The 19,302-nt window shown below is 35.9% G+C and overlaps 1 protein-coding gene across 11 annotated transcripts in view; it reads right to left on the reverse strand.

Annotated features, from left to right (window-relative positions):
- The window catches only part of FANCC (FA complementation group C), an 83,997-nt gene that overhangs the window by 14,283 nt on the left and 50,412 nt on the right, over positions 1-19,302 (reverse strand). For all 11 annotated transcript variants that reach the window (XM_080573021.1, XM_080573023.1, XM_080573017.1 and 8 more), the window contains 6 exons: positions 16,096-16,215; positions 15,271-15,335; positions 12,571-12,735; positions 8,986-9,142; positions 4,071-4,123; positions 1,732-1,831 (listed from right to left, as the gene is read on the reverse strand). In XM_080573021.1, the coding sequence (XP_080429147.1) occupies positions 1,732-1,831; positions 4,071-4,123; positions 8,986-9,142; positions 12,571-12,735; positions 15,271-15,335; positions 16,096-16,215 (660 nt within the window). The remainder of the gene's footprint in view (positions 1-1,731; positions 1,832-4,070; positions 4,124-8,985; positions 9,143-12,570; positions 12,736-15,270; positions 15,336-16,095; positions 16,216-19,302) is intronic.

Consider the following 19,302-nt stretch of genomic DNA (forward strand, 5'->3'; position numbering starts at 1 on the left):
CACATCTGTTTGCATAGCTTTTTTTCAATCAACTGTACTCTAAATCCTATGGCCTCAGATGATCCTTCTTCATCCTCTGTCATTAATGATTTTACCATTAATATTTACCATAAGAAATGTTACTGGAGCAAATTGAATCCCCATCAAGGACATCCAGATACTACAAAACGGTTGCCCTATGAATATATGTAATACTGGTATGACCACAAAAAAATAAATAGATAAATAAATCACAGTGATTTAAACAATATTTAGGAAGTAGTCTGTGCCTGCGTATTTTTATGTCAACTGTTAGTTAACATTACAGTTGATTCATAAACTGTGAAACACAGGATTTTAAGTTCTAAGAATGAAGATAGTATCTAAATTAAAAACCCATGAATTAAACTGTACAAAAGTCAAATACAGGAAACTTAACATTTAAAACCACTTTCAAATAGTTGGGCAATAGTCCATGTTGCGATGTCAGCAGATGAAGAACTTTCACCATGAATCAAACATCACCTGCACAACAGGATTAGCCCTTGGGTGTCTGATGGGTGTGGGATCTTTACTTGTGTTCTCCACCCAGTCACCCACACCTGGGGCTACACAACATGCTGCTGCCATGAAACCAGGGTGGCATAAAATTAACACGCACGGCACCGAAATATTAAGCAACACAGCTGCAGTTTCATCCTTAAATCATATTGCCTGAAGCTAGAAGATAGATTCAATCACAATGCTAATTAAAGGTCAGTACATCACAAGTTCCCAGATGAAGTCCCCACATTTTCTTAACTACTATCTCCCCAAATGGATGCAAAAAGCAAAGGAATGGAAAATTTCTTTGAGTCTAAACCAAAAACTATTAAATGATAGGATAATTTCCAAACTTACATTATATGCATTGGAATTAAAAACAAGCAAAACAAACAAAATGGTCAGGATGCAAAGTGACAGTGATACGGTAATCTAAAAAAAGTTTGTAACCTATAAACAGAACAAAACCTATTCATATCTCCCATTGTAAAAATGTAAGATAAGAAGCTAATCTTACTGATGGTTAAAGTAGTGCATACAAAAGTAAATCTACTTAATTCAGTTCATTAAGAACAGCGTAAAATTCTGTGCAGAAGAATTGATGTTAAGCTGGGAAATTTGAAGCTTTAAACTGAGGAAAAACTTCTGAGGTATTAATGACCAGAAACTGAAACTGTTTTGTATACTGTGTGTTCTACCTTTTGGTATTTGGTATCCTACTTACTGTTATTTTTGGAGGGATTGAGTGGGGGGAGACAGACAGGGAATGGGAATGGGGTTGGAGTTATTACCTCTGTTTCATGTATTATCAAGAACCCTACAACTGCAAAAGAAAAACTAATCTAAAGTTTTTCATCCTGTCTGTCAAAGGTGCACGACGATAATGATGCTCATTGTACAGGCAGAAACTTCAGCACCATGACAACAACTGCTCTTGAGAAAACAACAGCTTGTATGTTCTCAGCATGTTGTAGGATTATTCCAGGATAAACTCAGGTAAATTGCTCTGGTATACTGGTTTCATGCTGCATTTTCATTCACAGGTGAAAATATCTGAACTAAACTTTGGCATGCATGTACAGCCATAGAGTCGCTACCACTTCACTCATTATATTCAGTCACCATTCCTATCAGTAGGATTGTTATTTTCTTGCAAAAATTTTTATCTTCTCACTGAAAAGAAACATTAAGAAGTAGGTCTTGACCAACCTGCTTGTTTTCATTCTGGTGAACCTGAACGAAGAGCTGTGTAAACACCTGTATTATGGTCATAACTTCTGGAGTTCCATCAGTTTCCAGCAGTGCATTCCTAAGCATAAGCATTGAAAAGCTAAATTATGACAGATTAGAAAATTAGTCTCCCAGACACACCACTGTTATTGAAAGGAAGGAAAAAAAAGGTACATTCCTTCTAGGCTGTAGCTTCAGGCTGTGTTTGAGCTCACCATACTAATTATGCCAGTGTGGAAACTGACAGAATACCAACTTCACATGTTTTTGTTTTGTTTTGTCTTTAAGAAAACATATCAAACCCTACAGATACTATGGATTTATGTGCATAGAGTACACACACAGAAATGTAGAATTTTCCTTATCAACAGGGGAAAAAGGATAAAAATAAAATAAGACTATCAGACTATCACAACTTTACTAGGCAAATTTATTATTGGAACAGTCTTATTGGGTTCAAGGAAAGTATTCCGATGCCTACAGTTAGGCATATTTCATTGCTTTGTGGGAAGGCATCCATGGGCCATCTCAAATTAGAGAGAAATTACAATCTCCTGGGGCATGGTACCTGGAGGAAAAATATGAGAGAGAAAGAGGGAGAGAGAGACTTAAATTGTTAAGTACTGCACTCCTAACGTAGTCAGGAGAAAAGAAAAAAAAAGAAGTTGTCAATCAAATTTAAAAGTTCCATCTATAGCAAACTAGACAAGGAGACCAAACTTAAATATTAAATAATACAGCTGCTGTTCAATCACTGTGACTCCGTAGTGATCATCAAGTAATGAATTAGCAGCACAAACAGAAATGAGTATACACCAAAGGCATACTTTAGATCAGTAATTACTGCAGATTTGATTAGAGACTGATTCCAAAGTCCTTTCATTGGTGAAATCATAAAATCCATTCTGGAGGTTCAGGAATGTGAACCCTTTAACTGGCTTTCCATAAGGCATAATGAAACCTTGAGCAAATGGAGCACAAAAGCATGTGGACAGCCAAGAGTAATTTTCATTCCCATCATTAAAAGATGTGTAATGGTCAGGAGAAAATTGTTCAAAGTAAGCTGCCACGGGGATTTAATATATTTTTTTTACTATAGACTAGTTTATTTTTTTACCACAACTAACACATTACTGTAATTCAGAAATTTCATAAAGCTGCAGGCAAATATAATCCCTAGTTTAAACACATGAAATAGTACACAAACTCAGGCTAGGCTTATGGACTCTATAGCTGCACAGAGCAACAAAGTAAGCTTCTACTTTGGTGGGAAAAAAAAAGAAAAAGTTAATGTCTTGTATCTTCATTCATTAATATCTTGTATCTCCATCTCCCTGTGATGAAACAATTTAGCACAATAAAGCTCAATAACAAGCAAGCAAATAGTAGGAAAAGCTATTCCTGAAAGAGACAAAGTTTAGATGTGTGCTTCTAAGAGTGTGCTGGGGTCGCCTCTGCCCTGCCCTGCGCTACAGTTTCTGCAGTAGAGGCTCTTCTGTCAGTACCTGAACAAACCTAAGCATGCACAAATGCCCCTAATCACATGCACCTGGAAGGCATTTTGTTTTATTATAAAGGAAAACACTTGATGAACAAAGATCGTCAGCTTCTTCTTAGCAGGAAATACACTACCGTTGTATCAAATCTGATTACCACAGCAACAGACCATCTTAAAAAGAATGATAAAATAGAAGAAGGACAAGCAAAGAGAAAAAATCACTGAAACTACAAAGGACTGGAAGCCCCCATGTGGTGAACAATATACACAGCTTCAAAATAATCTCGATGCATTCAAACACAAACTCATTAGTTTGTGCAACTCATTACAAACATTAGTTTGTTGCAAACTCATTAGGCAGATCAATAGTTTAGTGCAAATAAGAGCATATCTGATGTCAATCCTGATGATAATTAACATAATGGAAAAGATGCCACATTGGTAATTGCAAATGTTATAGCTACATTCCATCTTCATGCTGGCAGGGGCCAAGCTATTACAGATTATTTACAGTTTTCACATCAAAATAATATTTCAACCACAAATTTCTACTATATAAATAAATTCTAACTTCTAAAGGCTAAAATACAATGTAGTCAATTGTATCAATAATTGTTATAATGTAACTTTCAAATAAACTTCCCAGGATTTTTAACATTTGCTATTATTTGAAATATATATTGCACTAAGGAGTATACTGAGGCATTCTGCTAAAGAGTATATCATCCAGAAATTATAACATGACATATTCTCATGAAGAAAAATCTCGGTGTTTAGACCAGTGATTTAAGACACTTTCCACTATAATTTCAAAACTTACTTGAAGATTTCATTAACAATTCTGAAAATGGCAGGATGGCTTGCTGCTTGTGGCTGTTCATAAACAAAGGAAAGGAAATTAGTCATTAAGAAGCAACTCAAACAACTGTCACTGTATAATCTATGGCTGAATTCATGGATACTATTATGCTGCAATTATTAAACTGTAAATCTCAACTTAGTTCTTACTAAACACTCAGATTTTCTCAGGGTTATATTCTCCAAAATAACTACATGAAAATCGTGAAGGGACAGCCACAACGATACCAAGCAGGCTAACAGCTGATAAATGCAAACACCTGGGATACCAAACTGTTTATGACAACAATCACTAAAAATACTACGACTGGCAGATAAAACAGGTTGTTGCATGCAATTGCTGGAGGCAAAAGACAGGGAGTAGATTTTAAAGAGCTTTTTTCTTGCCTTTAAAGACAATTCCTTTTGGATGTCCTTAGAGATTCTTGACAAATCTTCAAAATGAAATTCCAGAAATTAAATTTATTTCCTTTGTCTTTAACATTACCACATGCATTTTGGTCCAAGACATATTTTCACAGTATTATGTTCTTCTGTGAACTTCAGAGTTGCTAATATGAGCTAAATATCTCAGTGCATCAAACTATTTTTTTTTTCAATAGTGAAGCTTTTCATATTTGTGGTTCTACCACATAAAAGACTATTTTAAGAAAACTATATTAAACGTGCACGGGTAAACACACTACTTACTAATCCCATGTTCTTAAATTCTAAGATTTATGTAGGCTTTTATACAGCACTAAGATTAAATTACTATTTACATGTTCTCCAAAGTGCATTAGCTTAAGTAAAAACAAAACAAACATAAAACAAACTCATGTTTTTTGTTTGTTTGTTTGTTTTTGTTGTTGGTGTTGTTTTTTCCTGAAATTAGCACCTGAAGATTTGATGAGAACATAATTACTCAGCAATCTGGAATAATGCATGTCTGGTTAATTGCATTTTACATACTTCAGGATGCATGGAAGGAGTACACACGGCATTTATTGTAACAGCTCTAAGTGTCTGAAGCACCATTCCAAAGAAAACTTTTCTGCATCTGTTTCAAGCTAAAAAATATCAAGTAAATGTGATTTTTCTTTTTGCCTTTTAATTACACACAGGCAGACTGAGGACTTGACCCTACACGACAATCTCAGAAAACAAAAAGACAACCTTTAAGACAAACTGTCTAGAAAAACTCTTAAAAGGACAACTCTTTTTTTCTCACAGTTGTTTTTGCATATTGGAAATACTAGGTGGAACCTTATTTTTATGTTTTACCACACTGTCACACGGCTGTAGCTAGGTTTGTCCTATTGAACGTATGCCATCTAGCGTTCGTGAGTATTTACAGTTGGTTGCTTTGATGTATGAAAAACAGCATGCAGCTTGGTGCAGGGCTGGTCTCCAAAATTCCACAGTTAGAGGGAGGAAAAAAAAAAAAAAAAAAAAAAAAAACCAACTGGCTGGATGTGACAAACAAGCAAACAAGACTTCTTTTTTTCTTTTAAAGAAAACCTGGACTAGACAACCTCTAGACATCCTTTCCAATCTCAGCCACTGTATGGAAACAGTGGAGAGTTAAAGCTATGTTTACCAGTCCCGCAGGTTAAATGGTTGAATTCAGCAGTTTCTGTGCTGCCTTCAGATACTCTACCCACCTTTAACATACAAACCCCCTGTTGCCTAAGACATGTTGAGTATAAACTAGAAAGGGTCCACTAGTACATTGCCACACATACAAAGATCAAACCATAGCTCTTTTGCAAAAGACCAAAATAAATTTTCAGTGCTGAAAATCTTTCCACCCCTTCCTGACCCACAGCACCAATCTACAATACCACCTATTCATTAAGAAAAAAAAAAAAGAAAAAGAAAAAGAATAAAAGTTACCTAATTTCACAAGACTTTGATCAACAGACTGTATCCAATTCATTTGAAAATACTCAAAATAAGAATACTAACCATAGCACCAAAGACTCCAAGGCTATCTGAAGACGTGCCTTTGGTGTAGCACGTCATACTAGATCAATTTTGGAGTTTGGGAGAAATTCTCAAGTTTGGGAGGGTTTCTCACAGGGTTTCTGGGTTTTAACATTATTTTCTTTTTTTCTTTTTTCTTTTCCCCCCTGATGAGAGCTTTTTATATTTGAATAATCTTGTCTGTAACTACATGATATTTTTCAGAGAAAGCTCAGAAAATCTAACATCTTGTCTACTGGCAGCTTGTTCAATCACTTTTCAAACACGCACATTCCATACAGCACAACACATGCTAAGCTGAAAAGATCCAAATGCAGGGAAATGGAATTGCATGTCATGCATATCATGATTACATGTTTTCAAGAGTGTGAGATGTGGAGCTTCAAAAAACAAAACAAACAAATCAAACAAAAACGTAGCCATTTGCCATTTTTAAAAGGAGGAAAATAGGAAAAATACTTTTTCCCTTTTTCCATTCACCAGTGACTTTGCCTGACTGCCATGCCTTTTCAAATATGATTGAGATTGGTTTGGCAAGTACATCAGAAGATGACTAATATTAAGCCTTCTCAACCTATTGCAATATGGTAGGGTTTTCGTATATCTTTGGATGAAATAAAACTTCTTTGGAAAACTATCTAAGAACAGAATACAAATTATAATTGACATTGATTTGTTTGCATACTTCTTTACAAAAATGGGCTTAAAATTTGTGTATATATATGCATATATCTCTAGGAAAGTATAACATTCTGATGTGTTTTTACTTAAATTTTAGTGGTTAATTCACACACAAAAACTTCACCATTACTTCAGCAAGGAAGACATCCATCCACCCACCAAATTCTGAAGAAGCCAAAAGACAATTTGTGATGGTCACTTCACTTGTTTTTGTTACTTCTCAATAACCATAGAATTTCCAATATTAATTCCAGTTTAGACCAAAACCCCAAAAACCTAATAGCATACCACATAAAACTACAAGTTAGTGGACCATCACACTATAATTACACTTGGAATTCAAATATGAGTATTTCATATCAAGTTGCTATTACAATAGAAGTACAGTATTTTATAACCGTAGGGGTACTGTAGGTCACTATGAGGTTTATGTACAGTTTGGTTGCCGTTTCAAAATATTTTGCTTAGATAAATGGCCCTGATAATGCAATTACAAAACAGCTTAATGATTTTTCCTTCTTATCATATATTATAATCAAAACACTAACATATAATCTGCCTATTTGTACTCTGTAGGTCTTCTTGCAAACAGAAGAAATGTCTAAACCTATCAATTGGTGACTCATGTTTCCACTTTTTTATTACTATACCCATAAAGCAAAGAGGTCACATCCTATAAATGCCTTAATCCAACTGTCAAAACATGCATACCCATACTCCTAAATAAATATTCAAAAGTCTTTCAGGCAGGCTGGTGGATTCAAGGTGCTGACTGATCTAATACAACTATCCTTACAGTACCAGGTACAAGCCGTACAAAATATCATTAGATACTGTAGACCATAGTTTCTAGATCCAATCTTTTCCCTCTATAATTCTGAAGATTGTCATCCCATTGTTTTTAATTGCTAAGCCATCTCCCTTTTATACATCCTCTCTCTTCTGTCAACTCCTACCAATAAACTACATCCATCTTCCAAATGCTCTCATCTTTATGCCCTGCCTTCATTCCACTCCTTGTCCACAGGATGTCCTCTCTAAACCAGCATTCAGAGCTGCTGCACTGGTCTTTCCCCTTCGTGAATGTCTTCTTTTGAAAGCACCAAGTCTTTGGAGCAGAGACAAAGAAGTATAATTTAAGTGTGCTAGCAGAGTAACGTTCTGTTATTTTCAGGTATCAGGATACAATAAAACAATGTAGACATGAAAGTCATTAACAAACAACTATAAACCAACAATTAAAACAAACATTTTACTTCCTGCTACATCTTAACTTAGACTTTTTTCTTCTCAGCCATGTGTGGTACCATGTACTGTATTCAATTCATACTGTATCTGGTACATAAAACTATGTACAGGCCTTGTGTATAAGCTTTGCCTTCTGGGACACCTAGAATCCCAGATGATGCATGATACGCTGTTGATGCCAAGCATTTATGAGATTCGTAAGCATTATAAAGACACCCTGAAATAGAAATTTGCAGATTCAATTAAAACAGAAGAATTTTTAAAACTCTAGTCTTCCTATCTAAAATACTCAGTCTTTCATAAGTGGAAAATAAGATATGATGTACCATTTTTGAGTGCTATCCATTTTAAGAAATACATAATTTAAGTGCATAGTACATATGTTTTTTCACACTCTAAATAACAAGTTTGCATATAGCGTTGCTAACTATCTCATTATTTTGTAAGAGGTACAGCGTCACTATGTTTTCTAACAGGAAAGATTTTTGGTGCATTTTAAAATAGATTGTAATCACAGTTTAGGAAATGTTTTGTGTTAAGAATTTTGTTCAAGTTTTCAAACAAAACCAAGTAACTAAACAGTCCACAATAACAGTAAACTACAAGGCATTTCAACTTTAGCAGTCTAAACTGCTAAACTTCAATGGGCACAGAGACTGAGGTAAAAACAGATTCAAATCCTCCCTGGCAAAAGAGGATAATTTTTAAAGACATAGGCAGGTATGCAGCACTCCCACCAACAGGATTCTCAATTTCTTCATCTGTTTTTCATCACAGGATGAAACTTCTTTTTTGCCGTCAATCAATTAATTATAAAAATTAAACATTTAGTGAAATTTATAAGACTCAAGGTTTGCCTTTAGTAATGCCAAAGTTATTGCCACATGACAGCCCGGTTCCCTCAAAGATGCTGACATATTTGAAAACCATCACTTCTTAAGCCTGAAAGAGCAGTATCAAATGTACTACAACATTGTACATACCAGAAATGAATCTTTTATGACACAAGTCACTTCTTCCAGTGAATTCATCTGAATGGAAACCAGCTGGTCTAAAACATGTAACGTAGTGTTTTCAAGGCTTGGTAAGTGACGAAGCCAGAGACTGAAGACAGCTGATTCAGAAAGGGAGATTTTCTTCCTGGGTTAGAGGAAAAAAATACTGTTTTTTCTTTGAAAAACTGGAAGACGTGCAAAAATGTAACTTTTACTTTTTCTCTTTTGCTGCAGATCAACCTGCAGCAAAAGAGAAAATCTTGTTTGGAGTACTCTATTCAGTATAAAAAAATAGTGGCAAAGAGTAATAAGGAATCACCATCACCTAAAAATGATACTTTCTTACACATCATTAAAATCTAAAAGCATGGTTAAGCCGGACCCCAGCAAACGGAAATAGAGGGTTTGAGACTGGTGTTTGCTTAGCCCCAGAGAAAGGTTAGACTCTATGCCTACTCATTTTCATGCCCAGACAGTTTCCTGTAGACCTGTCTGCTCAGAGAGTATCAGCAGCTGGCAGGTAAGCATGAAGGTCCTACACAACTTTACTACTGGCTGCATCAAAGCATTACCTTTCTTTGCAAAGAAATAAGGAAAAACTCAAAAAGAACAAGGCAGAGGTAGGTAATTTTTGACCCTACCAACACCGACAGGAGCCAATGCTCCTGTCAGATAAATGCTTCAGAAGAGAAATATCTCTTCACCTAAAACTTTCAGCTATAGCTCAGCTGAAGTATAGTGTTATATCGCTAGGAAACAGAAGGCATAGTTTGTTTTGAGACAGCACCACAATGTGCTGGCACACATCAAAACCTTTTACAGTACCCACCCAAGAAGAACAGGTATTGCAGCACAAAACATCCTGGAACATTTTTGCAGCTATTATTATTGTTTCAGATCAAAAACTTAAAAACAAAACAAAACCTAAATAACAAGAAATACGTGTCTTGCAGTTAAGATTAAAAATAATTAGACAGAAGAGTACATGCAGACTGAAGCTACTGATAGAAAAGAAAAGAATATTAGCAGGAAGATTTAACTCCATTTTAGATTCTCATTTTTTAATGTATTTTATCATAGTCTTGCTTAAATATCAGCCTTCGAAATTCTGATTTCCATTGAAAAGCTGTTTTTTCATTCACGTCTATTTAATAGCTTACTTTAAAATTATACTTCTGTAGACGAGAAGAAATATATCCTTAGAATTTCAATTTTTTTTAGTACTGCTCAGTTTTGAGATGCTGTATAATTAATATGGTATCACTATTAAAGCACATATGCACATCAGAATAAATTACGAATCATGACAGATATTTTTCCACAATCCTCTTCTTTTCTTTATTTTTGCAGTAGCACAATAGGTATTGTAAACGTTACGCCAAGAAAAGAAATCTAAGAAGGTGTTCTTAGAGATATTCCAGCTCCAAGAGTTAAAAACCATATAGGAAGAAAACTGTAGTCATTATCTTTCTGGAACTGAAATTTCAGTCTCAGTGGGACACCTCTAAGTTCTGGGAGCATCATGAGCCACAGTTTTCTTTTTAGCATTAGTGACCCTGTTTCTTGGAGCAGGCTTCACCCGTGTTCAGAAAGAAAACAGCGTCCAGAACGTAATGACAGAGTTAGGGAACAGAATTAAATTATTAAAGTGGAAAAGAATACAAGTACTTTCATCTTAAGATCACAAGATCTTCAGTAGCAGGCCAAGAGTGTACCATGCAAATGACTTGTGAGCCTACATCTGCTCTCAGGGAAACCAAATACTTTTGTCCAGGGCCCTGTATGAGTCACTTTGTCAAAAGACACATGAACTGAATTATTTTTGCTCACTGTGATAAACAAGTAGCTCAAAGATTAAGCAATGTTTATTTTAATCAGAAGGACCTCTTACAACCGTCTAAAGGATTCAGATTCACTTTATAAAGTGGCAAAAGTATGTCACGGTCGACTGCCTGTTGGCTCACTGTCATTAGTATAAACTGTCATTGCTGAAACTGTGTACTTGCTCTGCATTTCTGCTTGTAGACCACACTCAATCTGAAGCCATGCAAAAAGGACAACTGAAAGGTAGCTCACTCTTTTTGGGGACTCATCTTTCACTACAGACTTTGCACCTTTCACTACAGACCTTCACATTCCTTTTCCACTTGTTTTTCTTGACTTCCAGGAGTACGTGCACAAACTAGTACCTGTGCTTTTTCTATTGATTACTGATTTTTGCTGGAACCCTCAGAGGAGCAATGATGTATATAACGTTAAAACATCTCAGAAATAATGCTGCTGGGTACGGGGAAGCAATTAAAACTTTGATCAAAAAAGAAGAGAAATGGATAATTGTAGTAAAGGATTCACAAAGGATCCTTTCTAGTATCAAAAAAAAATCTGTAATACATAATTGCAACTTGATCACTGTTTTTTGTTGTTGTTTTTGTTGTCGTTGTTGTTTGTGTTTTACATTTTTATTTGCCTTTTTATTTTTAAAGCTTTGGTTTTTATTTCCCTAGCATTAGGTGATCTTTTATTTGTCCCACGCCAAGATCACCAAGTCCTCTGAAAATAATGACAGTCCTAGAGCAAGTCAAGAGAAATGAGCAGTGCACAGATCTGATATTCTTGCAACTGCATCCAATGTTATCTCACAAATATGTTGTAACATCCTTCATTAAAATAGGCTACTTCAAGTCTGGCAGCTTCAGAAGGAGTTCAGAGAAAGTCATTTCACATGCGATTAAAACACGAGATGCCAGAGACTCCTAAACCAAAGATAAGCTGTCATCTGTCAGGATTGAGTGGAATTTCCTAGCTGACCAAAGGTGACAGAAATTGTCCAGTGACACAGGTACACAACAACTTTGTCACAAAACAAAATTCAGAACCATCTTTCTCAGTTACAACTTGCATAAATCAAACTGTCTTTTCTTCCCTGGCACAGCCAATCTTGCTGATGTTCAGCTTCTCTCAGCTGGCTTTCATCCATAGATTGATTTTATCAAAACAGTGGCTTTAGTGGCAGCAAAACAAGCAAAACTGTATTTCACAAATTGCTTCTATAAGCCTCATTAAAAATAATCTGCTGAAAATCAGCAGAACTGAAAATCTTGAGAACCATTTTCACAGAAAAAAAAAAAAAGAGAGAGAAATATGGAACCACTTAAACAAGAATTTATCTTGTGCATTGAAAAGTAAAGATGGCTCTCAAAATGTCTAGTTACGCATGCTGATACACCTAGATGAAAAGTAGATAACATTTCTATTAAAAGTGATCATATCTTTCGCCAGCTTCATAAATCCTAAAACTTTTACCTCCGTTTTAGAGAAAAGGTGGGATGAAGTCACAGTTAATATTTCAAGCTGTTATGCCACAATTTGTATACCAGCACTAAAATTCTGCTTTGGCCAACAACCTGAGCTCTGCCATTCAAATGTAAAGAAAATATTTTATTATAACACAGAAGATGTACAGTGCACTCAGCATACAAATCTAAAGCAAAGACATTTAATTGAATTAAGAATCTTTATCACAGAAAGCAGAAAGATCATACAGACCTTACTTTAAATTATACAGCTACTTACTTTAAAAAGGCATCATTCACAGCCTCCAGGAACTGTGAGCTCAAGATTTCTTTTGGTGCACCTCCATGGTAAAGAAGAAGAGTTTCCAGCAGTGGAGTTATATCAGGCAAAGTAATAAGAGGGAGACAGAAAAGGGACACAGCATTCACACGACTGGCTGGAACTCTGAGGAAAAATAAATACAGTTCCTGTTTTAGAAAAGTCAAAATTTAAATTTCTAAACCAACAGGGTAAGAGAAACAAAATTAATTCCAGAAGATTAAACACAACAGATGAATACGTTGATTTGTAATTATACATTGCCTATTGCATATTGTCTGAGAGAAGCGTGATGTTTTAGCACTCAAAGAATACCACGTGAGGGATATCAACCCAATTCTGAAGTGCAGCTAGTTATGTTCGCTCAGTAATTACTGCCTTCCTAGCAGGAAATGCTTTGCCCTTCCCAGAAAACAGCAAAGCACAGGTAAAGAAGACTACCGTTTCACGGCTCCCGTGGAGGTTTGCTAGATTCTCACAAGAGAAAACCTAGCTGCTTTTAACACCTCCTGTTTCCTTGACCTCTCTCCTCTCAACAGAGAGAACTTCTATAAACCAAACACTACAAATCCTGCTGACTTCAAGCATTCAGGCAAAAACTGTTTGTCTTACAGCTGAAGAAATATGTAATGAATTTCAATCTTTATGTACGAACCACTCACTTGACCTGCTTGCTAAAACTGCATGCTTGGAAATGACTAAAGATAGTGATTTAGCTTGCCACAAGACTAAGAATAAAAATGTCACTTATAAACATATTTTGAAACATGAAAGCTGATCCCAAAATATGTTGCCTAAAGGTCACTGGCATATGTTGTGACAAAATGCTATGATTTGTAGACACAGAACCATAGTGATACCCACAGTGAGAGAAATAAAACATGACACCTTTTCAAAGACTCAAATTTCTGATTAAGTACCCAATCAAACATATACTTAAGGTTTTTCATGCTGAAATACTTTGAGATGCAGTTTTGCTATGAGAAGTGATTATGTAGGAATGGTAATTATTAGGCTAATATTTATTCTGCAGTAGTATTTTCCAGGCAAAGTTCACAGGCCTTAGACTCTTTTTGAATCAGTTTCCTTTAAAAAAATAATCCAGGATTAGCAAACTTTAGCTGCTTACTTTACTGTTACTTTTAACTCTGGAAGATAAACCCTGCAAAGGCATTTTTTTCTTCTTTTACATAATCTTTAAAATATGTTCTTGGAGAACACTGTGCAGTGCATGCAGTTCACTGTGTGCAATGAATTTCCACAGATATTGTCCATGTTGCTGTGAGCATCACTGAACAGAGAAATGAAAACAAAGTACACCTGTAACTGCAAGCCCTATTTGAGGGGTTGGAATTAGATGATCTTTAAGGTCCTTTCCAAGCCAAACCATTCTATGGTTCTACGATTTGTCTCTGTAAGTTAAACCAACAGCCATATCATCATTTCTATACTCCAAATCCACTTGAAGTTCAAACTTTTCCTTTTTTCCTGGTAGAAACTAGATATTCCCCTTCTCAACAGTCTCATTAGCTTTTCAGCTTAGTCTGTTTCACCCTATATTATAAAATGTGAGCGTTTGTTTTCTACATTCAACAAAGCTTTGTGGTGCTCCTGACTAATCTGTCTACATGATCATTTATACTTTTTTACACGTACATCTAGGTGCAAGAAGGAAAGGAGGAAAATAGCCAAACTATGCAAGAAAAACAGAAGGAATCACAACACTGTGAGGATCTTTCAATCAGTCTCCTCTTTCCTATAAAGTTGCTGGCTATATGGCATTATATAGGTAATAAAAATCATTTCATCAGTGTCAGCAGCTTTGACTCTGAAGAACAGGGTATGCACCAATACACTTTGAGAATAATAACTTTTAGAGTATTTACAAAAGATTATGATTGATGTTTCAAAGCCAGTAGAAAGGCACAATCATTTCGAAAATAGTTGTAACAGGCAAATGTATTTTTTTTTTTTATGTAGTGTGGATGAAGAAGGTGATTATTCACACTGACTACATCTAGACATGTACGAACACACTACACGACATTGCAAAATGATTATTAGCATCTCCTGATAATCTGGATTGGAGATCTGCCCACAGCACATCACAATTTCCCACACACCCACTTTTCCAGACTTTCTTCCTTAGAAAACCAGGGCATGGAAGCAGTTTAAGGGTGGAGATGCTATGTGCTTGGGTACATTTAAGATATTTGTTTGTGAAACACACGGTATTGCCACAGCACTATTTGGTACCAGATTAAGGAACTAATAATAGAAGGAAAATGAGGGGGCTTATTTAAATGAGCATGGAAAATTTTCTCATTAATAACAAGTGCAAAGTAACACTTACATATAAAACCATTACACAAGAAAAAAAATCCTTTGGAAAAAAAAAAAGTGTTGTTTTGTTTTGTTTTTTTCAGTAACTGCCAGTTAAGTTTGGCTATAAGAAGGTATGCAGCAGTAAACACAGTGATTATCAGGTAACATGAAGCACAGCTTAGCAAGCTTGTCCACACCTGAAACTGTCTACATGCATAACCAAAACTTACCAACTGAAGCCTAAGTACTTGCATTTCCAAGACTGCAAAAATGCCCTCACTGTACTGTAATGATCAATACTAAAACATATCAAAATAATGTTTAGGTAACACCTACCTCCCTTGAACGGTAAGTCCATTAAATTGATTTCCTCTGAGCTCTGTTACTAATGAGGAGACCATCTGTAAAATAAAATAAAATAAAATAAAATATAAATAAAGTAAAATACACATACTGCAAAGAAACAGACATTAGTCGCATTGGTTCTCTGTATGGCTGACATTCTGTGAAGTTAGTAACTTTCCCTGCTGTTCTATTTAGTTCTATTTTTTAACTCATTGGGGCCAAATTAAAGTTGTCCAGATCACTGAGTAAACTGTTCAAAATGTTTTTGATCATGTTATTTACCTTCCACATTTGAAAACTAACAAGCTATTTTAGCTCTGCCAAGAGCTGAGGCAAAATTTTCAGAGAAGCAATAATCCTAGATGTTTTGTCTAATTTAAGTCTACCTATTATGAAATATTACTCCTATTTTTTAATATATTAAACATAAAATCCACTTTTCTTAGGATTTAAGGCATATCTACAATTTTAAGTGCAGTCAAAGAAACATTAAAAAGTCATGTTCTTGCACACAAAATAATATATATAACTTAATCTTCACAGGGAAAACTGAATGATAGGGCAGGCATTTTTGTTACAAAGCCACAAAAAAATTATCAACCTCTATTACAACTTCTATGTTTTAATCAAAAATATTCTCTTCCGTCCAAAGATCTCCCACCTCATTTTCTCCCTTAAAAGGCTGTAAAAGGAACGGAGGTAAGAAAAGATAAACAAAGTTCAGTTCATGTTCCTTATAACAATGACAACTCCATGTATGTGCTTATAAACTGGTGATTTATTATAAATAAAATCTCAATTGCACAAAACACTTACATTTTCAACTAAGTGACAGTAATAATCTGCTGATGTGTAGCCAAGAGCTGATATGAATGTCGTGGTTTCAGCTTCATTACTTTCCCACTTAGATGAAGAAAGGAGATGGCACAGCAAACTCTGCAAGAAATTAACAGAAGGGAAAAAAAAAAAAAAAACACGATGTGTTAGGCTACAACATGACCTGTGAAAAGAACTGACTGCTATTTACCTGTATCTGGGGAAGATCTCTTGACGGGTTGTGGTCATTTTATACCATATCATCAAGACAGAGGAGCAAGCAGCTCCTCCAAGCCATTAGGAAAATGCCTCAGCTACACTACAGTCAAACACAGGTCCATACGCCACATGATTTCTGTAGTTCTAGAATGGCAAAAGAGCCCATGTCAAAGCAGACTGAGCTTAGGCAGCTTTCAGTTCTCTAGGAGCCATTTCGGCCATTTCAGTCAGATATGGCCCAGACAGCAGTAGCCATGTTGCAACACAGGAAAAAAAAATAAAATAAACAAAAAACTATGCATGTAGCAGTACCCTGATCAAGAAGAAAAAGCATGAAGTTAAGGTTTACTTTTCCATATCACTCCTATAAGAGGCCCCAATATGTGCAGTCATACCTAACACCTTGTGACATAGGGCTAGGATTAGCAAACACTGCAAAAGACCTACATTTTAAAAATATGCTATTAGAAGAAAAGTTCAGATGAAAGCTCAGTGACTTCTCTGGTCTTGGGGGCGTTACTCTATGTGTACTTTTTAGAAGGGTGATCTGATTAAAGATTCTAGAATAAAAAAATAAAACCCACTTAGTTAATTTTCTGCTTTCAGAAATCCAAAAATATTTCTACACGTTTTTGTTGAATATCCCTAGACAACTGCTTCAGAAGTCCTGGAATTAGATATATGCCTTTTTTGATATATTAATGTAGAAGAGAAGATAAAAAAGGAGAAACACACCAGAAATCTAAGAAAACTATTACTACAAAGTAAACAACAAGCATTTGGGACACATTATTTATAGTATTTTTGTTTAGGGTTACTTTACTATGTTGGAGACTGAAATGCCTAAATACCATTTTCTTTCATTGTAAACTTTTTTCCCGAATAGCCATCACCAGAAGAAATTGCTGCTCTTGCGCCATCTAGTGACGCTCCTGAAATTAAAGAAGGAAAATGCTAAGGCAACACAGTTTCAAAAGAAATAACTTAAAAGGAACTTTTGCATTCCTAAGGGAGGAAAAAGGGGGGGAGGGGAGGGGATTTTCAAAATGTGTAAGTGATTAAAAAGACTAAAATCTGTTAAACTACGCAATCTCATAACATACCTTGAATAATTTATTAATCTGGAACCATTAATTATATTTTTTTCCATTTCAACTATTACTCAAGTTAGCCTTTATTTTCAGAACACTATCAAGAGTTCAGACAAGTAGTTCCCACGCAGCATGAGGGTTTGGCAAGTGGGATCAGATCTCCAGTTGAAAACAAAATAAAGCAGGAGGTAGATGAGATGCTGAGATGACATTTTGCTAGAGGTAAGGTGGAGCTTGAAACACACAAAGTCAGTTGGACTGTTCAGTGAAAGACTTCAATAATGGGAAGAACAAACTATTTTCCTAAGGACAAAACAAATCAAATGCTCTTTATGTGAAGAGTAATGCTCTTGTGTAACAGTCATTGTTAACATTTAATGAAGGAAAAGACAAGACAAAATTACGAAACATCACCAATCTGCTTATGGCCTCCGACACTTACCCAACGATTTTTTGCTTGTTTGTTTTGCAGGGCTTTGGTTTGTTCCCTCACCCCTCTTCCATACGTTTTACTACATCCCTGCTGGGATTTTGCAGATCACTTCAGCTATTTTTCTGGAATACACAAAACCTCTGAACAGCCAGAAGGGGGCAAGGGAAACAGGGCCAAGGAAATGCTGTAGTCAATATGAACGACGTGTTAGGTACGTATAGGGAAAGGTAGGTATTAAAAAGTGAAAAACATTAAGAATTCAGCTCCATGTCTTATATACTTCATTTTGCAGACCCTACTGCCATTGCAAAGCCTGAGACATACTTACATTCAACATAGACAGGAAATTTGGTGACAATAATATAAAGCATTAAATGTGTTTAAATGCTTTCTTTGGTGAAAAAGATGCCCAGACAGTTCTCATCCTCTCTAGAAAATTTAGTTTATTTAGTGCACTTAACTCTGGTTGTAAGTAATGATTCTATACCACTATACATTGCATTAGGAGATAGCTGTCTGAAAAAAAAAGTAAACATACAGTCCACTTCTATATTTGTATAAGGCTCATTGTTTCTTAAAAACAAGATGCTTTAAGTTATTCTATCACATCATCTTATAACAGCATACTTATGTGTAAGTACATAAATGGAATGGAAGGGGTAGATAATGGCCAGAAATAAAGCTTATACCTAATAACCTTCAAATACAGGTAATTTTTTTTAATTTATTATTTATTTTTTTTTGCATGTGAGTTTTCCAGTCACTTAGCAGACAATCTCCATAAGGCAAACTCGGTAGTTGACAGAGACCAAGTTATCTAGGTAGAGCATGGTAAGAGAAAATGAGCAAACTATTCCAAGAGGCTACCGAGTCAGGTAAAGCCAGAGGACTACCACCCATTCCTACCCTTTTGTGTATGGTTGAATGAGGCTGCAACAAGGAGTCAGCAAAATATTGAAGGGGACTTTATATCCCTTGGAAAGACGTCACAAGGATCAGGAGCACATAAATCTCTAACCTCCCAGGTGGAGAACGGAACTCAAGAAGAAGACGACGACAAACAGATTGGGTGAACGGTGGGGTGCACGGCTGGTGCCACACTCAGGGTTTGGGCTTCTACAGTCTCAGATGCACTTTTGAGACACCAGGTGTGTCGACACCAGATGGGACGCACCTGACAGGGGGTAAGAGTGTTCTGGGCCCAAGCCCTTATTATAGCAAGGCTTTAAACTAGATTCAGCAGGGGAAGGGGATGTGCCTCTGACTGACAGAAAAGAACCAGGGAACACTGACATGTTAGGAAGCAACAGGGAAATACACCTGCGAGTTGTCCCAAAGGAATTATGAAGGGCCCCTCTAAACAGGTGATGCAGCTGAAAGCCCAGCTGAAGTGCCTCCACACCAACGCACACAGCATGGGAAGTGAGAAGGAGTTTGAAGCTACTGTGCAATTAGAAAACTATG

The sequence above is a fragment of the Anser brachyrhynchus genome, assembly GCF_964034855.1.
Source record: "Anser brachyrhynchus genome assembly, chromosome: Z".
NCBI classification, from domain to species: domain Eukaryota; kingdom Metazoa; phylum Chordata; class Aves; order Anseriformes; family Anatidae; genus Anser; species Anser brachyrhynchus.